The sequence below is a fragment of the Stegostoma tigrinum genome, chromosome 29 (genome assembly GCF_030684315.1).
Source record: "Stegostoma tigrinum isolate sSteTig4 chromosome 29, sSteTig4.hap1, whole genome shotgun sequence".
Lineage (NCBI taxonomy): Eukaryota > Metazoa > Chordata > Chondrichthyes > Orectolobiformes > Stegostomatidae > Stegostoma > Stegostoma tigrinum.
Genome location: NC_081382.1, coordinates 37,592,903 through 37,608,141, shown reverse-complemented (window position 1 = coordinate 37,608,141; position 15,239 = coordinate 37,592,903). Strand labels below are relative to the sequence as shown.

Sequence of the window (15,239 nt, the reverse complement as noted above, 5' to 3'; positions counted from 1 at the left end):
GGGCATAGCTTTAAATTGAGGGGTGAAAGATATAGGACAGATGTCAGAAGTAGTTTCTTTACTCAAAGGGTAGTAAGGGAATGGAACGCTTTGCCTGCAACGGTAGTAGATTCGCCAACTTTAAGTACATTTGCGTCGTCATTGGATAAGCATATGGACGTACATGGAATAGTGCAGGTTAGATGGGCTTGAGATCTGTATGACAGGTCGGCACAACATCGAGGGCCAAAGGGCCTGTACTGTGCTGTAATGTTCTATGTTCTATGTTCTAAGTCTCCTAACCATACATTTGGCCTCAAAATCTATACTGAGATGCTGACGTATAAACACTTAAGAACTCCCTTGAAATCCTTCTTGCTACGTCAATCTGTTGGTCTTTTCATTTACCCCAGTATCAGGCCATGGACTTCCAGTGCAATGTCCCACTATTTTGAATACTGTGATTTGCCATTGCCCTCTGGGGTATAGCTAACCAGGACTCTCCTGCTCTTACCAGTCACCATTAGGTCAATGAAAAATGATTTAAAGCTAATACTTGGCCTCATAAAGAACACAAACTTTTTGGCCAGACATCCTGGTGTGGAACTTGAGCCCAAAACTCCAGGGAATGCTATCACTATGCCACAACCCCTTCACAGAAGACTGGACCAATTTGAAACAATTGCATCACCACAAGAACAGCAAGGAGGATTTTTTTTTGCAATCCAACCCTTAATTTTGCATCCGAAATCTTGAAGGCTAAAAAATGTCAGCTCTTTCATATTGATATTTATACCCCATGACATCAATTCAGGGCTTACAAGTAACTCTGCTTATTGCTGAAAGGTCCAACATGTTGCCAAAGCTTTTCATCTTGCACTCATCAGGACAGATGCAAGAATGCCACATTTTAAAAACTTACAACAATTTATACAACATAAAAGTATGTCAATGCCAGCAAGATAAAAGAGCCATATTATGAGTTGACTCCATATCTTAAATTGGTTGTTAGTGTTTACATCTGGCTGCAGGGGAGGCTGGGTCTGCAGCAGCTTCCAACCATTTTTGTGGAGCCAGGAGGTACAGTCCTGTTCCTTCAGTGGCATGGTGGCACTGAAGTTAGCAGTGCTGCTTCGCAGCACAAGGACTTGGGTTCGATTCTACCCTCAAGGCAACTGTCAATGTGGGGTTTGCGCATTCTCCCAGTGTCTGAGTGGGTTTCCTCCGGGTGCCCCAGTTTCCTCCCACAGTCCAAAGATGTGCAGGTTAGGTGGACTGGCCATGGGAAATGCAGGGCTACAGGGATGGATGGGATGCTTTTCAGAAGGTCAGTGCAAACTCGATGGGCCAAATCACTGCTATCTGCACTGTAGGCATTCTACAATTCTAGGATTCTGGATGCACATAAATGGAACTGCAAAAAAACATTGTCCTTGTCTTTCTTGGTCTTCTCTTAGAGAAGCACTTGAATGACCGACTCATCAGCTGAACAGCCAGCTCCAGTGAATGAACATGTGCGCCACAATTACCATCTAGTCCACATCCACATTTGTACTGGCATCATGAGGTAAAGGTGAAGTATTACCATCCTACCAGCGGACCCTCTCTTAACAGAGAGAGACAGAGGCAGATAGAGAGAGCTAGTGGTGGTTTAACCTGAGAGGTGAGGAGAGAAGTTGAGAAGGACAGTCCTTCATGGCAACCTGAGCCAGTACAGGAATTGAATTGGGATCATTAGGACAGCGTTAGACCCCCAGTTTTATTCCTCAGTCATCCCAATGACTCTTCTAGGTTCATGTCTTGCACATTTGGAAGCCCTGATCTTTCAATTTGGTGGCCAAAGAAATTCTGGGGAATATCAGGAGTCAAAAACTGGCGGCTGAAATTTGTTACATGAGTAGACACAGTGGGGTAGGATGGCCTCCTGTAAGTGCTGTAAATTTCATGAGCTGTGAATGTCACCGAAAAGAAGAGGCATGCCACTGAAACCTTTTGCCTTGCACTTATCAGAACAAATGCAAGAATGCCACATTTCAATGGGAGTATTAATTTTTATATCATGAGAAAAAGCTGCTGATTGGTGAAGGCTTCAGCATGGTGAATATACCAGGGAACTATTGGGCCTGGTCATGATTCCTTTGGTTGCAGAAGAATATGTGGAGGTCAATAGCTATCATTCTCCACTCCAAACTGATCAGAGTCAACCTGCAAACAAAATTTATACTACATTTCTCACGTAGTATAAATTGTTAATCCAATTGAAATTTAGCATTCTTGCATCTGTCCTAATGAGTGTAAGAGGAAAAGCTTTGACAGCATGCCTTTTTTTTTTCAGCAATACTCACATTCTATACTACCACAAGATTCTATTAACCTTAACACTACGACCAAGAGAAAACGGCTGCAGCAAGATTCAGTATTTCCACACAAGTGTACAAGAAGGCTGTTTACTGTTTCAGTAATTTCACAAGCTCTCACTAAGAAAAAATATTGTAAATTGGAAATATGAAATGAAAACAGACAACAGGTTGAACTGACAGGGGTAAACTATATACAAGAAGCCTTCTGAACATTCTAGCTAACTTGGTCCAGAGCTGTTTCAGCCACATAGCGAATAAATGCACTTCACCCATTCACTCAATCTCTCAGGAGCAGGAGGGAAATATCTGAAGCTATTTTCAGAAATATCTGGAATTTAAGGATATGCTCATATTCCAAACATGGCCTTTCAGTCCCACAAAAAAAAACATCTGATCTGGAAGGCTAATCATTTCTTGTCTTCAAGAACAGAGACCTGCATTGTATGACCAGCTATCTCTGCTTTTGTCTCTAAGGATATTCGCGGAAAATATTGCAAATACATTTGAAGCAAATGGAATAACAATGCGTTAAATTATTCCATGTACATGGCTTTGCAGCAAAACTATGATCAGAAAACAAGGTGTGGAGCTGGATGAACACAGCAGGCCGAGCAGCATCTTAGGAGCAAGATGCTGCTCGGCCTGCTGTGTTCATCCAGCTCCACACTTTGTTATCTCGGATTCTCAGCATCTGCAGTTCCCATTATCTCTTATCTATGATCGGAAAAATTGCTTTTTGTCTCTGCTGTACTCTCAATTGTTCATTTTCAGTTCAAACTCTGCAGTAGGACTACGCATCACATCACCTAGGCTGGCCATCTAGTGTGCTGTCAAGGCAGTGTTGTATTGCTGGAAAATCCTCCCCTCCACATCTGAGGGGATGGTGACATCATTTCAACATCTCTGAACTCGAAATCCTGAATCCCGGGCTAATGTTCAAGGAACAAGGGTTCTAAGCCCATAACATTTAACATGCAACATTTGAACTCAAACGTGTGAAATGGAAATTAAGAAACAGCCTATGGAAACCTTTTCCAATTGTTGCAGAGCCTGTCTGATTCACTAACGTCCATCAAGGAAGAAATTTTTAATTTAGTCATACAACGTGGATGCCACAAGTGAGGCTAACATTTGTTTCCTATCCCTAATTTACCAGAGGACAGTGAAGAGTCATTGCTATGGGACTGGAGTTACACCGAGGCCACATTCTGTGAAAAGGGCAATTTCTCTTCCTTAAAGTTCTTTGGTGAACTAGATGGATTATTACGATTGACAGTGGTCATGGTTAGATTTACTTCTAATTCCATTCTAAAGGTGAATATGGCAATTCATAAAGGATACAGTGCCGTTGAGAAGGGAAGTTTCCAATATGAACGTTGCGCATGGAATGAAGCTTATAATGAGTTGATATTGATACAGTAAACTTTTTATTTACCGGTACCTAGTGTGACCAGAATATGCCGGTCAATCAACATTTCGGATAATCAAGAGCTATTCCCAACCGTTAGTGAACCCTGGCCAATTGAAGATTTGACAGATCACATTCTTCAAACAATCGAAGTAAAAACGTGACACACCTACTAAAATCAATAAAATAACACACAACAAGTAATACAGGAGTAATTTAGGGGACATATACGTCACCTTTTTGTTTTATATACAACGTGGTCGGACGTCACGGTATTGAGGTACGTAAATTATTGCCGGTTTATCAAGAGGGCCTTCAACGTTAAGGTGCCGGTTAAAGCAAAGTTTGTTCTCTTTCCGTACGGAGGGATGAAAATTTGTCGGAGGAATATTAGGTGACATATCAAGAGTGACAGAGACCTGGGCCAAAGGTTTGTGCCTCAGCTACAAATACTATACTAACATATATAATACCACAAATGTTATTCTTTCATAATTGGGGTAATGCCTTATGAAAGCCACAATTTTGACAGAGTTTACTCATATCAATTGCTAAAAGATGGGAATGCGCCCTGGGCTCAGTTCCTTCAGTATTGAACAGACTAAAAATGTGGAAATGGCACTGATATTGCGCAAAAATATTTTGCCAAATTATTATTTGAGTTTAATTGCACATGCAAATGTTAACATTATTGAATCTGGAGGTCACAGGGAGACAGATGTTTAGCAGAATGAACCACTGCCAGTAATTTTCTCTTTTTAAACAGTTAGTTGAGCAGATTAATCATGGGTACACATGGCACAATGATCTATCTGAGCTGCTTTAACAAAAAAAAGTCAGAAGTCACATGACACCAGGTTGTCGTTCAACAGGTTTATTTGAAATCGCAAGCTTTTGGAGCGCTGCCCCTTTGTCCTGACTTTGTGTGACTTCTGACTTTTTCTACTCCAGTCCATCCAGTAATTCCACATCAAAAAAAAGTATTACCATCCAATTCCTTCTGTGGGATCGTCCAACAAAACCCGCAGTATGTACAGAAGGCAAGTGAGTACCTTCAGGGAGAAGTTAAAGATTCGTATTCTTAAACCTGCATTGAGAGAGAGAGAGAAAAAAAATCAGTGCCCTTGATTTCAAATTGTTCCCAAAGAATGAGTTCATTAGTGTAGTGTCGATCCAGCTCAGTTCATCTTTGCCTCTGAGTACAAAACAAAATCTCAGTTGTTACAATCTTAGCTGGCATCATTCCTAGACAAGTCAGATCCTAGACTAAAATCTGACTTGATAGGTCAAATTTGATAATTTTTATTTAATGTGGCAATCATTCACTGAAACACAAGCTCACAGCATTGCAGATTTTATTATGAATAAGGCAAAAGGTTATTACACAAAAATTATGAAGATAAAATAGAATAATCCACACAATTACCTATAAAGCAATTTGAAAGATTTTGAAACAGAGTAAAAATACAATATTCCATCTATCCCAGCAGCATTCCTTTCAGTATTCAAACACTTAGAGAGAATTCCCTACTCTATCACACCAACAGTTCAACTTTCAATTCCTGAGAGTCTAATAGCCTCTTCTTTGAGTATTCACACAACTGAGCTTATACTTTCTCATCTTTGAATAACCTCATCAGGGTCCTAACTAAACACTCCTGGTCTGGAACTTGCAAACAAAAACCTTTACTCTGAAGTTACATACTTTCTAATTTTTCTGAACTAAATCCTTTGTTTAGAGAAAATGTTACAACGCCCATCTTCAACCAGTTCATCAGCAAACTGAAAGCAAATGTTTTCCCCTCAGCAAAAGAAAAACATGAATTTGTGATACTTCTAACTGGAAGCAGTCAGTTCTATGTTTACTCTATCTGCTCGAAAAACTTTCACAATGCAAACAAATTCCTATTAGCATCTCAGGAGAGTTTTCTCTTTCTCTCTCTCCATCATAATGGCTTTTAAAAAACAAAGCATAGCTCTAGAAACACTGACAAAGTAATCAGTAAACTCATTAGTATGCACAGAACAAAATCCAAAGGCATTAATTTAAAATCTAAACTCTAAAATAAATCGTATCACAACAATCTATATAAATCTCACACCTTACATTATCAGTATTGTGTTCCGACCAAGTGAGGCAAAGTGAAGCAACTTCTCACTTTTTAACAAAGTGTGGAGCTGGATGAACACAGCAGGCCAAGCAGCACCTTAGGAGCACATCAGATGCTGCTTGGCCTGCTGTGTTCATCCAGCTTCACACTTTGCTATCTCGGATTCTCCAGCATCTGCACTTCCCATTATCTCTCTCACTTTTTAACTCCTTGAGTCAGCTGTAACAAAGATTTTAAAATTCAGTTTAGCACATAGTGAGTTCACACTTCAATGAAAATGTGACTCACTAGTTCAGAAACGAAGAAGCCAATTACAGAATTTTCTTATGAGAAAGAAAAATTTTATTGCTTGCTAACTGAAAAAAACACATGCTTACAAACACAGGAATGAGGATTTAAAAAGAAACAATGTCTCATATATAAAGAAAATTGAAGAATACGAAGTTTTAAAATTTAAGAGTAATTCAAGTTTACGTTTGGAGCATTGTACAGAGAGAAGCAGAGTGAACATGTTGAGTCTAATATGACCCTTTTTCAGTGCTCCAAAGAGGAGTCATGTTGGACCAAATCTCCAGACACTACAATGCTTTGCTTTTTATTTAGTTGTTTAATTGATGGCTCTGGTGCTCAGCGGGAATGAAATTTACAAGTATTTTTGAGTTCTTGGTGAATGGATGTTTCTCTGACACAACAAAATCAAAAATGGTAGAACTGCGGATGCTGTAAATCAGAAGCAAAAGCAATGTTATTGGAGAAGCTCAGCAGGTCTGGCAGCAACTGTGAAGGAAAAACCAGAGTTAATGTTTCACGTCTGGTGACCCGCAAAAGGTTCTGAGTTGCTTTATACCAGGCGTTATCCCGTAAGTCTGAGAGAAAACAGGAAGAGAGTCTTCCAGTTTTGCTATAGCAAATCTGTTTTTCCTCTCCCTGCTCTACCTGAAAGCTGTTGCCTGAAATGTAGTCCATTCGTGTATTCCTGTATCTGGTTTCAATATTTTCCCCCCAAGATGGATAATCAGAAGATGAACCTTTCAATTCAATATGTGAAACTTCCAATATGTAAACCAAACAAGAGATACAGATCCAAGTGACGCATCACAGTTATTTTGATGAGATATTAATGTCAGTTCAAACTGGTTCTTGCTTATTGATGGGCTCAAGAAGCATGGCTCAAACCAGTGAGGTGTCAGTATTGTTCCTTTTGTAAAATCCATGTACATTCCCAGCTATTAAAACCAGATAGTAGAATTCAAAAATCAATGGTCCATTTTTATAACTTCCATAACAACTGAAGAAACTGAAGGTCATAAGAGCTAAATTTTTGTGAGGTAGTTTTTAAAAAAAGCCACTTTTTGAAAAGCAATGCAGTTCAATATATGAAATATAATTTGAGAAAAAACCCATGGGATCTGTTAGTAAAGTTATGTAATCCTTACAGCAAATAAAATAAAATGGTGCATTATAAACTCTCCAGTCCTGAAGTCTCAGAGATAGTAAGAAGTGCAGATGCTGGAGTTAGAGACAACACAGAGTGGAGCTGCAGGAACACAGCAGGCCAGGCAGCATCAGAGGAGCGGGAAAGCTGACATTTCGGGTCAGGAACCTGCTTCAGGAAAGAAACAGTGTCACTTTTTCTGAAGAAGGGACCCAACCCTAAACATCAACTTTCCTGCTCCTCTGATGCTGCCTGGCCTGCTGTTTTCCTGCAGCTCCACACTGTGTTGTCTCAGTCCTGAAGTCTATTATACATTGTGAGAAGTCTAATCAAGTTGCAGCATCATCTTTACTGGAAATTAAATCAGATTTTATTTAAAGGAGTTCCAACAGGAATAAGGTGACAACTTACTGTGAGGCATATTTTAGCGGGCATGAACCTGAAACACTCTAAGGGTCCAAATCAGCAGAAATGACTGGAGAGCAATGTTGTACAACCTAATGCCTGTGTCAGTATTGGGAACAGACTAACATTTATAAACAGTAAATAGACCTCACATCAGTGATCTAAAGAAACATAGCAAGGATAGTGAACTGGATTTAATATGAGCGAGCTAAACATGTGGTTGTTGAAGATAATGTTATCTGAGTAGTTGGAAGCACGTTCTCACCAGTTCGAGTCTCAGGCAACCAGTTATTTGTTAATAGGCTTTCAGGACATGGCAGCGAACTTTGTGGACCACAGCAAACTAAAAGACCTTGATCCTTCTGCCCAAAGCTAACTGCAGAGCTAAGCTGGTGATGAGATGGAAAAGTGACAGATGGGAACTCAATGCCATCAAGTGTTACATTAATGGACTAATTCAGAAAGCTGGACTGCAACCAAGGGAAGGATATTGCCATCCAAATTGTGAGGGGAGTTGACAGGATGGATACGGAGAGATTAGTTCCCCTTCTGGGTTAGTCATGGATCGGAGGGCATAATCTCAGAATAAAGTGTTGCCCCTTTAAGACAGAAATGAGCAGGAATTTGTTTCTCTTAGGAGGTAGTGAATCTGTAGACTTCTTTATGGCAGGGGGTTGTAGAAGCGGGGTCATTAAGAATATTCATAGCCGAGAGAGATTTTTGTTTATTGTATAAGAATTGACTTTAAATAAGGTGTGTGTTGATAGCACCCATGCTGATTTTTCATTATTTTTATTTTCTTTTTAATCAGTTTTGAATTATGAAATGGAAATAACTTGTGGACTTTAGCACAGCCTGTGTTAAAAGGAGAAGAACAGACCAAACAACCGTTTTGTTTGGGAGAACAGGCCTGGCAACTAATTGCAGGGTGAACCTTGATTAAAATGTTTCTAATGGACAGGGAAAGAGCATTGTGTTGAAACAGACAGCAGTAGTTGGCTATTAATGAGATCAGTCACTGGAAATTGGTCCTGGTAAGTCTGAAAGAGACCCTATGTTTAGCAGATGGCAGTTGTTGAATGGTAATTGAGGCCTTGGAGAAGTGAATTGGTCTGTTAGAGTGGAAGTAGATTTAAGTTTTGTTTTGAACTATGTTTTCTGTGAGGTGAGATCATTAAACCACAGAGCAGACTTGGGCCATTTGCCCTATCGAGTCTCCTCCACCATTCAATCACAGTTGATAAATTTCTCAATCCCATTCTCCTGCCTTCTCTCAGTAACCGTCCATCCCCTTCAATAACATCTCTATCTCTAACTTAAATACACTCAATGACTATGCCTCTGCAGCATTCTGTGGCAATGAGTTCACAGATTCATCACTCTCTGGCTGAAGGAATTCCTCCTCATCTCAGTTTAAAGGGTCATCCCTTCACTCTAAAAGCAGTGCCCTCAGGTCCTACTCTCTCCTTCTAGTGGAATCATCTTCTCCATGTCCACTCTATCCAGGCCTCTCAGTTTCAATGCTGTCTCTCCTCATCCTTCCAAACTCCATTGAGTACAGACCCAGATTCCTCAGCCACTCCATTTATGCCAAATTCTTCATTCCTGGGTTCATTCTTGGAAACCTCCTCTGGACCCTCTCTGACGTTGGCACATCCTTCTTTAGATATAGGGCCCAAAACTGCTCACAATATTCCAAATATGGTCTGACCAGAGCCTTATACAGCCTCAGCTGTACATCTCTGTTCGCATATTCTAGCCCTCTTGAAATGAATGTTTACTTGCATTGCATTCCGAACTGCCACTGAACCTGCATGCTCACCTTAAGGGAATCCTGAACTAAAACTCCCAAGTCCCTTTGCATTTCAGATTTACAAAGTCTTTCCCCATTTAGAAAATAGTCTATGGCTGTCTTCTTCTGACCTAAATGTCTAACCTCACCCTTTGCTACGTCGTATTCAATCTGCCAATTTTTTTTTACCCACTCTCCCAACCTGTCCACGTCCTTCTGCAGCCTCCCTGCTTCCTCAACGCCACCCGTCCCTCCATCTATCTTTGTGTCATCTATAAACTTAGCAACAATGCCTCAGTTCTGTCACCCAGATGTTAATGTATAACATAAATAGTTGTGGTCCCAACACTGACCCCTACAGAACTCCACTAGTCACCAGTTGCCATCCTGAAAAAGACCCGTTTATCCCGACTCCCTGCCTTCAGCCTTAATGCCAGTACCTTGCCCCTAACACCATGAATTCTTATCCCATATAGCAGCCTCCTGTGTGGCATCTTGTCAAAGGCCTTCAGGAAATCCAAATGGATCATGTCCACTGACTCTCCTTTATCTAATTTGCTTGTTATCTCCTTAAAGTATTCTAATAGATTTTTCAGGCAAGACCTCCCCTTGCTGAATCCGTGCTGACTCTTCCCTATTTACCATGCACTTTTCAACACTCCATAATCTCATCCTTAATAACTGACTCTAAAATATTACCAATGACCGAGGTCAGGCTAACTGGCCAAGAGTTTCCCATCATCTGCCTCCCTCGCTTCTTAAACAGGGGTGTGACATTAGCCATTGTCCTCTCCTCTGGGACTGTCCCTGACTGCCGTGATTCCTGCAAGATCACCACCAATACTCCCACAATCTCCTCAGCCGTCTACATCAGAACTCTGGGCTGTAGCCCATCTGGTCCTGGTGATTTATCCACCTTCAGCCCTTTTAGCTTCCCCAGCACCTTCTCCTTCACCTCTGCCCCCTGACTGTCTTGGAGTCCCGGTATGCTGCTGATGTATTCCAGCATGAAAGTACCAATTAGTTCCTCTGCCGTTTCTGTGTTTTCCATTAATACTTCTCCAGCCTCATTTTCCAGTGGTCTAACATCTGCTCTTGCCTCGCTCTTACTTCTTATATTTCTAAGAAAACTCTTGCAATCTTCTTTTATCTTACTACTAGCTAACTTAATCACATATTTCATCCGTTCCTCCTTATTGTTTTTTCAGTAATCTTCTACTGGTTTTTAAATGTTTCCCTATCCTCTGGCTTCTTATTAATCTTCACTATATTGTACGCTCTTTCTTTTGCTTTTATGCTGTCCCTGACTTCCCTTATCAACCATGGTTGCCTCATCCTTCCCTTAGTATGTTTGTTCTACCTTGCAATGAGTGTATGCTTTGCCTCCTGAATTACCCCAGAAGCTCCTGCCATTGCTGCTCCACCATCTTCCCTGCTAAGGTTCCCTTTCAACCCACTCCTCCCTTGTGTCTTGTTTTCTCTTTATTCTTTCACAGGATGAGGGCATCACTGACCAGGCAGCACTTATTGCCCATCCCTAATTGTCCAGAGGGTAGTTAAGAGTCAATCACATTGCTGTGGCTCTGGGGTCACATGTAGGCCAGACCAGGTAAGGATGGCAGTTTCCTTCCCCAAAGGACATTAGTGAACCAGGTGGGTTTTCCTGACAATCGACAATGGGTTCATGGTCATCATTAGATTCTTAATTCCAGATATTCTAACGAATTCAAATCCACCATCTGCCATGGCAGGATTCAAACCTAAGCCACCAGAACATTACCTGGGTCTCTGGTTTAAAATTTCAGCAATAATACCACTAGGCCATCGCCTCCTGCTTCATTCTAATATCATTACATCGGATTCCAGACTTTCTCTCTCAAACTGCAGAGTGCATTATATCCTATTAGGGTCACTGCCTTCTCGGGCATCCTTCACTTTAAGCTCCCTAATCAAGTCTGCCTCATTACACATCACCAAATCTAGAATTTCCTAGTTTCCTAATGGGCTCTACCACAAACTGCTCCAAAAGACCATCTCTTAGATATTCCACGAATTCCTTATCTTAGGATTGCATACCAACCTGATTTTCCCAATCCATCAGCATATTGAAGCCCCCCAGGATTATTGTAATAGTGCCTTTTCTATCGCCTGATTCATTATCCCACACACCCTGACTGCTGCTAAGAAGCCTGTACGTAATTCCCTCCAGGGGCTTTTACCTTCTGCAGTTCCTCAATGCCAACCACACAGGTTCAACACCTTTCAACTCTATATCATTTCTTGCTATCGATTTAATTTCATTTGGTAACAAGGCAAGCCTGTCCCCACTGCCCATCTGCCTGTTCTTTCTAAAACTCACAAATCCTTGGATGTATACTTCCCAAACCAGATCCCCTTGCAGCCACATCTCTGTGATGCCCACAGTATCATGGCTGCCAATTTCAGTCTGAGCTGCCAGCTCATTCATCTTGCTTCATCCACTGCATGCGATTAACTACAACAAATCCAATTCTGCGTTGCCTGGCCCCCACCTTCTCATTGCTGACACCCTATCTGCTGTGCCTGAAGCTAGATTCCTGAGCCTTTCCTTATCGTCTGTTCTATTACTCATTCTGGAAACTTTAAAAACTTTTGCTGAATCCTCTCCAACTCGAACTTTTCCCATCATTCTCCCTGCAGCTGAAACACAGCCCTCACCTTTGTAGTTTAAAGCCCTATCTACAGCCCTAGTTCTCCAATTCCCAAGACTCTGGTCCCCAGCAATGATTCAGGTGGACCCCATCCCATCAGAACAGCTTCAGCCTGCTTCCCCACCAACGTCCCATGTATTGAAACTCGTATTTCCCACACCAGTCTTTGAGTCACACATTTATCTCTTTAATCTTGTTAACCATGTGCCAATTTCCTCGAGGCTCGGGCAGATTTCCAGAGGTTATTACCTTCTTCCAGCTGCTCATGTTCCCCCAGCAGAGTCTCTTTCCTCTTTCTACCTGCACAATTGGTACCTACATGGACTACAGCAACTGGATGTTTCCGCTCTCACTCAGAGTTCCACTGCAGCTCAAATGAGAAATCCTGAACAGAGACACCACGGAGGCAATGCAACTTTTGGAACTCTCTATCCTGTCCACAGAGAAAAGTATCTACTTTCCTGATTATACTATCCCCGACTACACCCATCTTTCCCTTTCACTCCTTCCCTGGCTTGAATGGTTCCCTGTGCTATGCTCAGCTTGCTCATCCTGGTTCTGGGCAGTGGCTGAGACATTGAAAACTTCCTGCCTAATCTGTTACACCAGCTTCCACAAGCCCTGAGCGTAGACAGCTGTGTCTTGCTGCCTTCTCCTGGGTGAACTGAGAAGGTGACCCTGAACAATGTTTCAGGAAAACACCCACATTTTTATCCTTCATTCATTCACAGGATGAGGGTGTCACTGGCCAGGCAGCATTTATTGCCCATCCCTAATTGCCCAGAGTTAAGAGTCACCCGCATTGCTGAGAGTCTGGAGTGACATGTAGGCCAGACCAGGTAAGGATGCCAGTTTCCTTCCCTAAAGGGCATTAGTGAACCAGGTGGGTTTTTCCTGACAATTGACAATGGATTCATGCCATCATTAGATTCTTAATTCCAGATATTTTATTGAATTCAAATTCCACCATCTGCCGTGGTGGGATTCAAGCCCAGGTCCCCAGAACATTATCTGGGTCTCTGGATTAACAGTCCAACGATAATAGAAGAAGAAGGATGAGAGGTGACTTCATAGAGGTGTACAGGATGATGAGAGGCAAAGACAGAGCAGATAGTCAGAGACTTTTTCTTAGGGTGGAAATGACTATTACGAGGGGACATAATTTTAAGGTGATTGGAGGAAGGTGTAGGGGAGATGTCAGAGGTAGGTTCTTCACACAGAGAGAGGTGGGTGTGCGGAATGTGCTGCCGGCAATGCTAGTGGAGTCAGATACTTTACAGACTTTTCAGCGACTCTTGGATAGGCACATGGAGGATAGTAAAATGTAGGGTATGCAGGGTAGTTTGAACTTAGTAGGATAATAGGTTGGCACAACATAGTGGGCAGAGAGGTCTGTGCTGTGCTGCACTGTTCTATGTTCTACATATGTTCTTATAATACCACTAGACCATCACCTCCCCTTAATGTGAGACAACACATTGTGAAAACCATTTCAGCAATCTGACCAATCTTGCTGTTTTCTTTCATTCATCCCTTAGCTGTGTTTCAGTGTCTGTCTGTTTTTTTTGTGTAAATGGGCCTGAAAACGAATGTGTGAGTGATAATGGGAACTGCAGATGCTGGAGGATCCAAGATAATAAAATGTGAGGCTGGATGAACACAGCAGGCCCAGCAGCATCTCAGGAGCACAAAAGCTGACGTTTCGGGCCTAGACCCTTCATGAGAGGGGGATGAAGGGTCTAGGCCCGAAACGTCAGCTTTTGTGCTCCTGAGATGCTGCTGGGCCTGCTGTGTTCATCCAGCCTCACATTTTATTATCCTGAAAACGAATGTTTCGGGTTTAAAGCACAAGACATTAATCAGTTTGTACAACATTCTCTTTTCTAAAGTTACCGTGTATTTAATAAATAGTTCAATCTTTTGTTTCAAATACAAAAACCAGCACCTGGAAATTAATTATTTGCAAATTCTGGGGTAGGTTACTTAGAAGTTTAGTTAAGGACCATCAAAGTGACAACTGGGGAGTCTTTGATGGTTTTATTTTACTACGTTGCAAATACCGAGAATGGAAAGGCTGACTGTGGTTCAGCTGTCGGCCTCTGGGTCATAAGTGTGTCGTGTAATGATATATCAGACAGACAAGGGGCAGAGATTTGTTCCTTGTGGAATACCCATATTGAACAGCGATCAGACGAACATGAGACACAGTCAGGCCAACCAGGGAGTATGTTAAACAGAATTTTGTTAATCAGTTTAAGCCTGAGATTGTCTGAATCAGCCCAAACTTAAGCCACATATCTCAGTTTGTATCTCAGGGGTTGGTATCTCAGTACAATCATGTGGGATTTGCAAAACAATATCTATTACCGTTTTAAAGTGTTTTACCACAGTTTTCCGCTCCCGCCGAACCTGCAGTCTTTTCTCCTTCACACATTAAGCATTCTAAACTCATTCTACAATTCAGGAGGAATTGACTCGGTCCCAAGAGTGGAAATAGTTATGGAGTAAATTCAGGAGCAAATTACTGCAGCTGCTGGAATCTGTACTGAAAACAACAAAAAATGCTGGAGATCACATCGGGTCAGGCAGCATCCATGGAGAAAAAGTAAGCTAAACATAGCATGGAGTAAATCGAAATGGTTTTGCATGTGTTGCTGAGAGGCACATCAGCCACCAGAGGGAGACATGTGTAAAGGTTCCAATTGAAAATCTAGCAGCAGCAACATTGCCGCCGAGTTCGTGCGACTTGTCAGATAGAATTAGACCAGATGTCTCATCTTGAAATGAAGCACGTCGGGCTGCAAGCACTCTAGTCTTGCAATCTTCCAACTATATTGGCTTTGTTGGATCTCTTTCCCACCTTTCATTCCTCACTTTGAACAGAAACGTGACACATGCAAGGTTTAAAAGACTAATATGCTGTTCCCATCATCACATGGCACAGGTAACTGTAGCACAGTGGGAATGCCGCTGGAGTAGTGATCTAGAAGCATGGATTAAAAATGTGGAGATGCGATTTTCAAATCCCAACAGGGCAACCGGGTAATTTAAGTTCAGTT

At 41.7% G+C, this 15,239-nt stretch overlaps 1 protein-coding gene across 5 annotated transcripts in view; it reads right to left on the bottom strand.

The window, feature by feature from the left end:
• kcnt1b (potassium sodium-activated channel subfamily T member 1b) overlaps positions 1-15,239 on the bottom strand; it is a 406,769-nt gene that overhangs the window by 171,306 nt on the left and 220,224 nt on the right. For all 5 annotated transcript variants that reach the window (XM_048559135.2, XM_048559137.2, XM_048559136.2 and 2 more), the window contains one exon: positions 4,735-4,834. In XM_048559135.2, the coding sequence (XP_048415092.1) occupies positions 4,735-4,834 (100 nt within the window). The remainder of the gene's footprint in view (positions 1-4,734; positions 4,835-15,239) is intronic.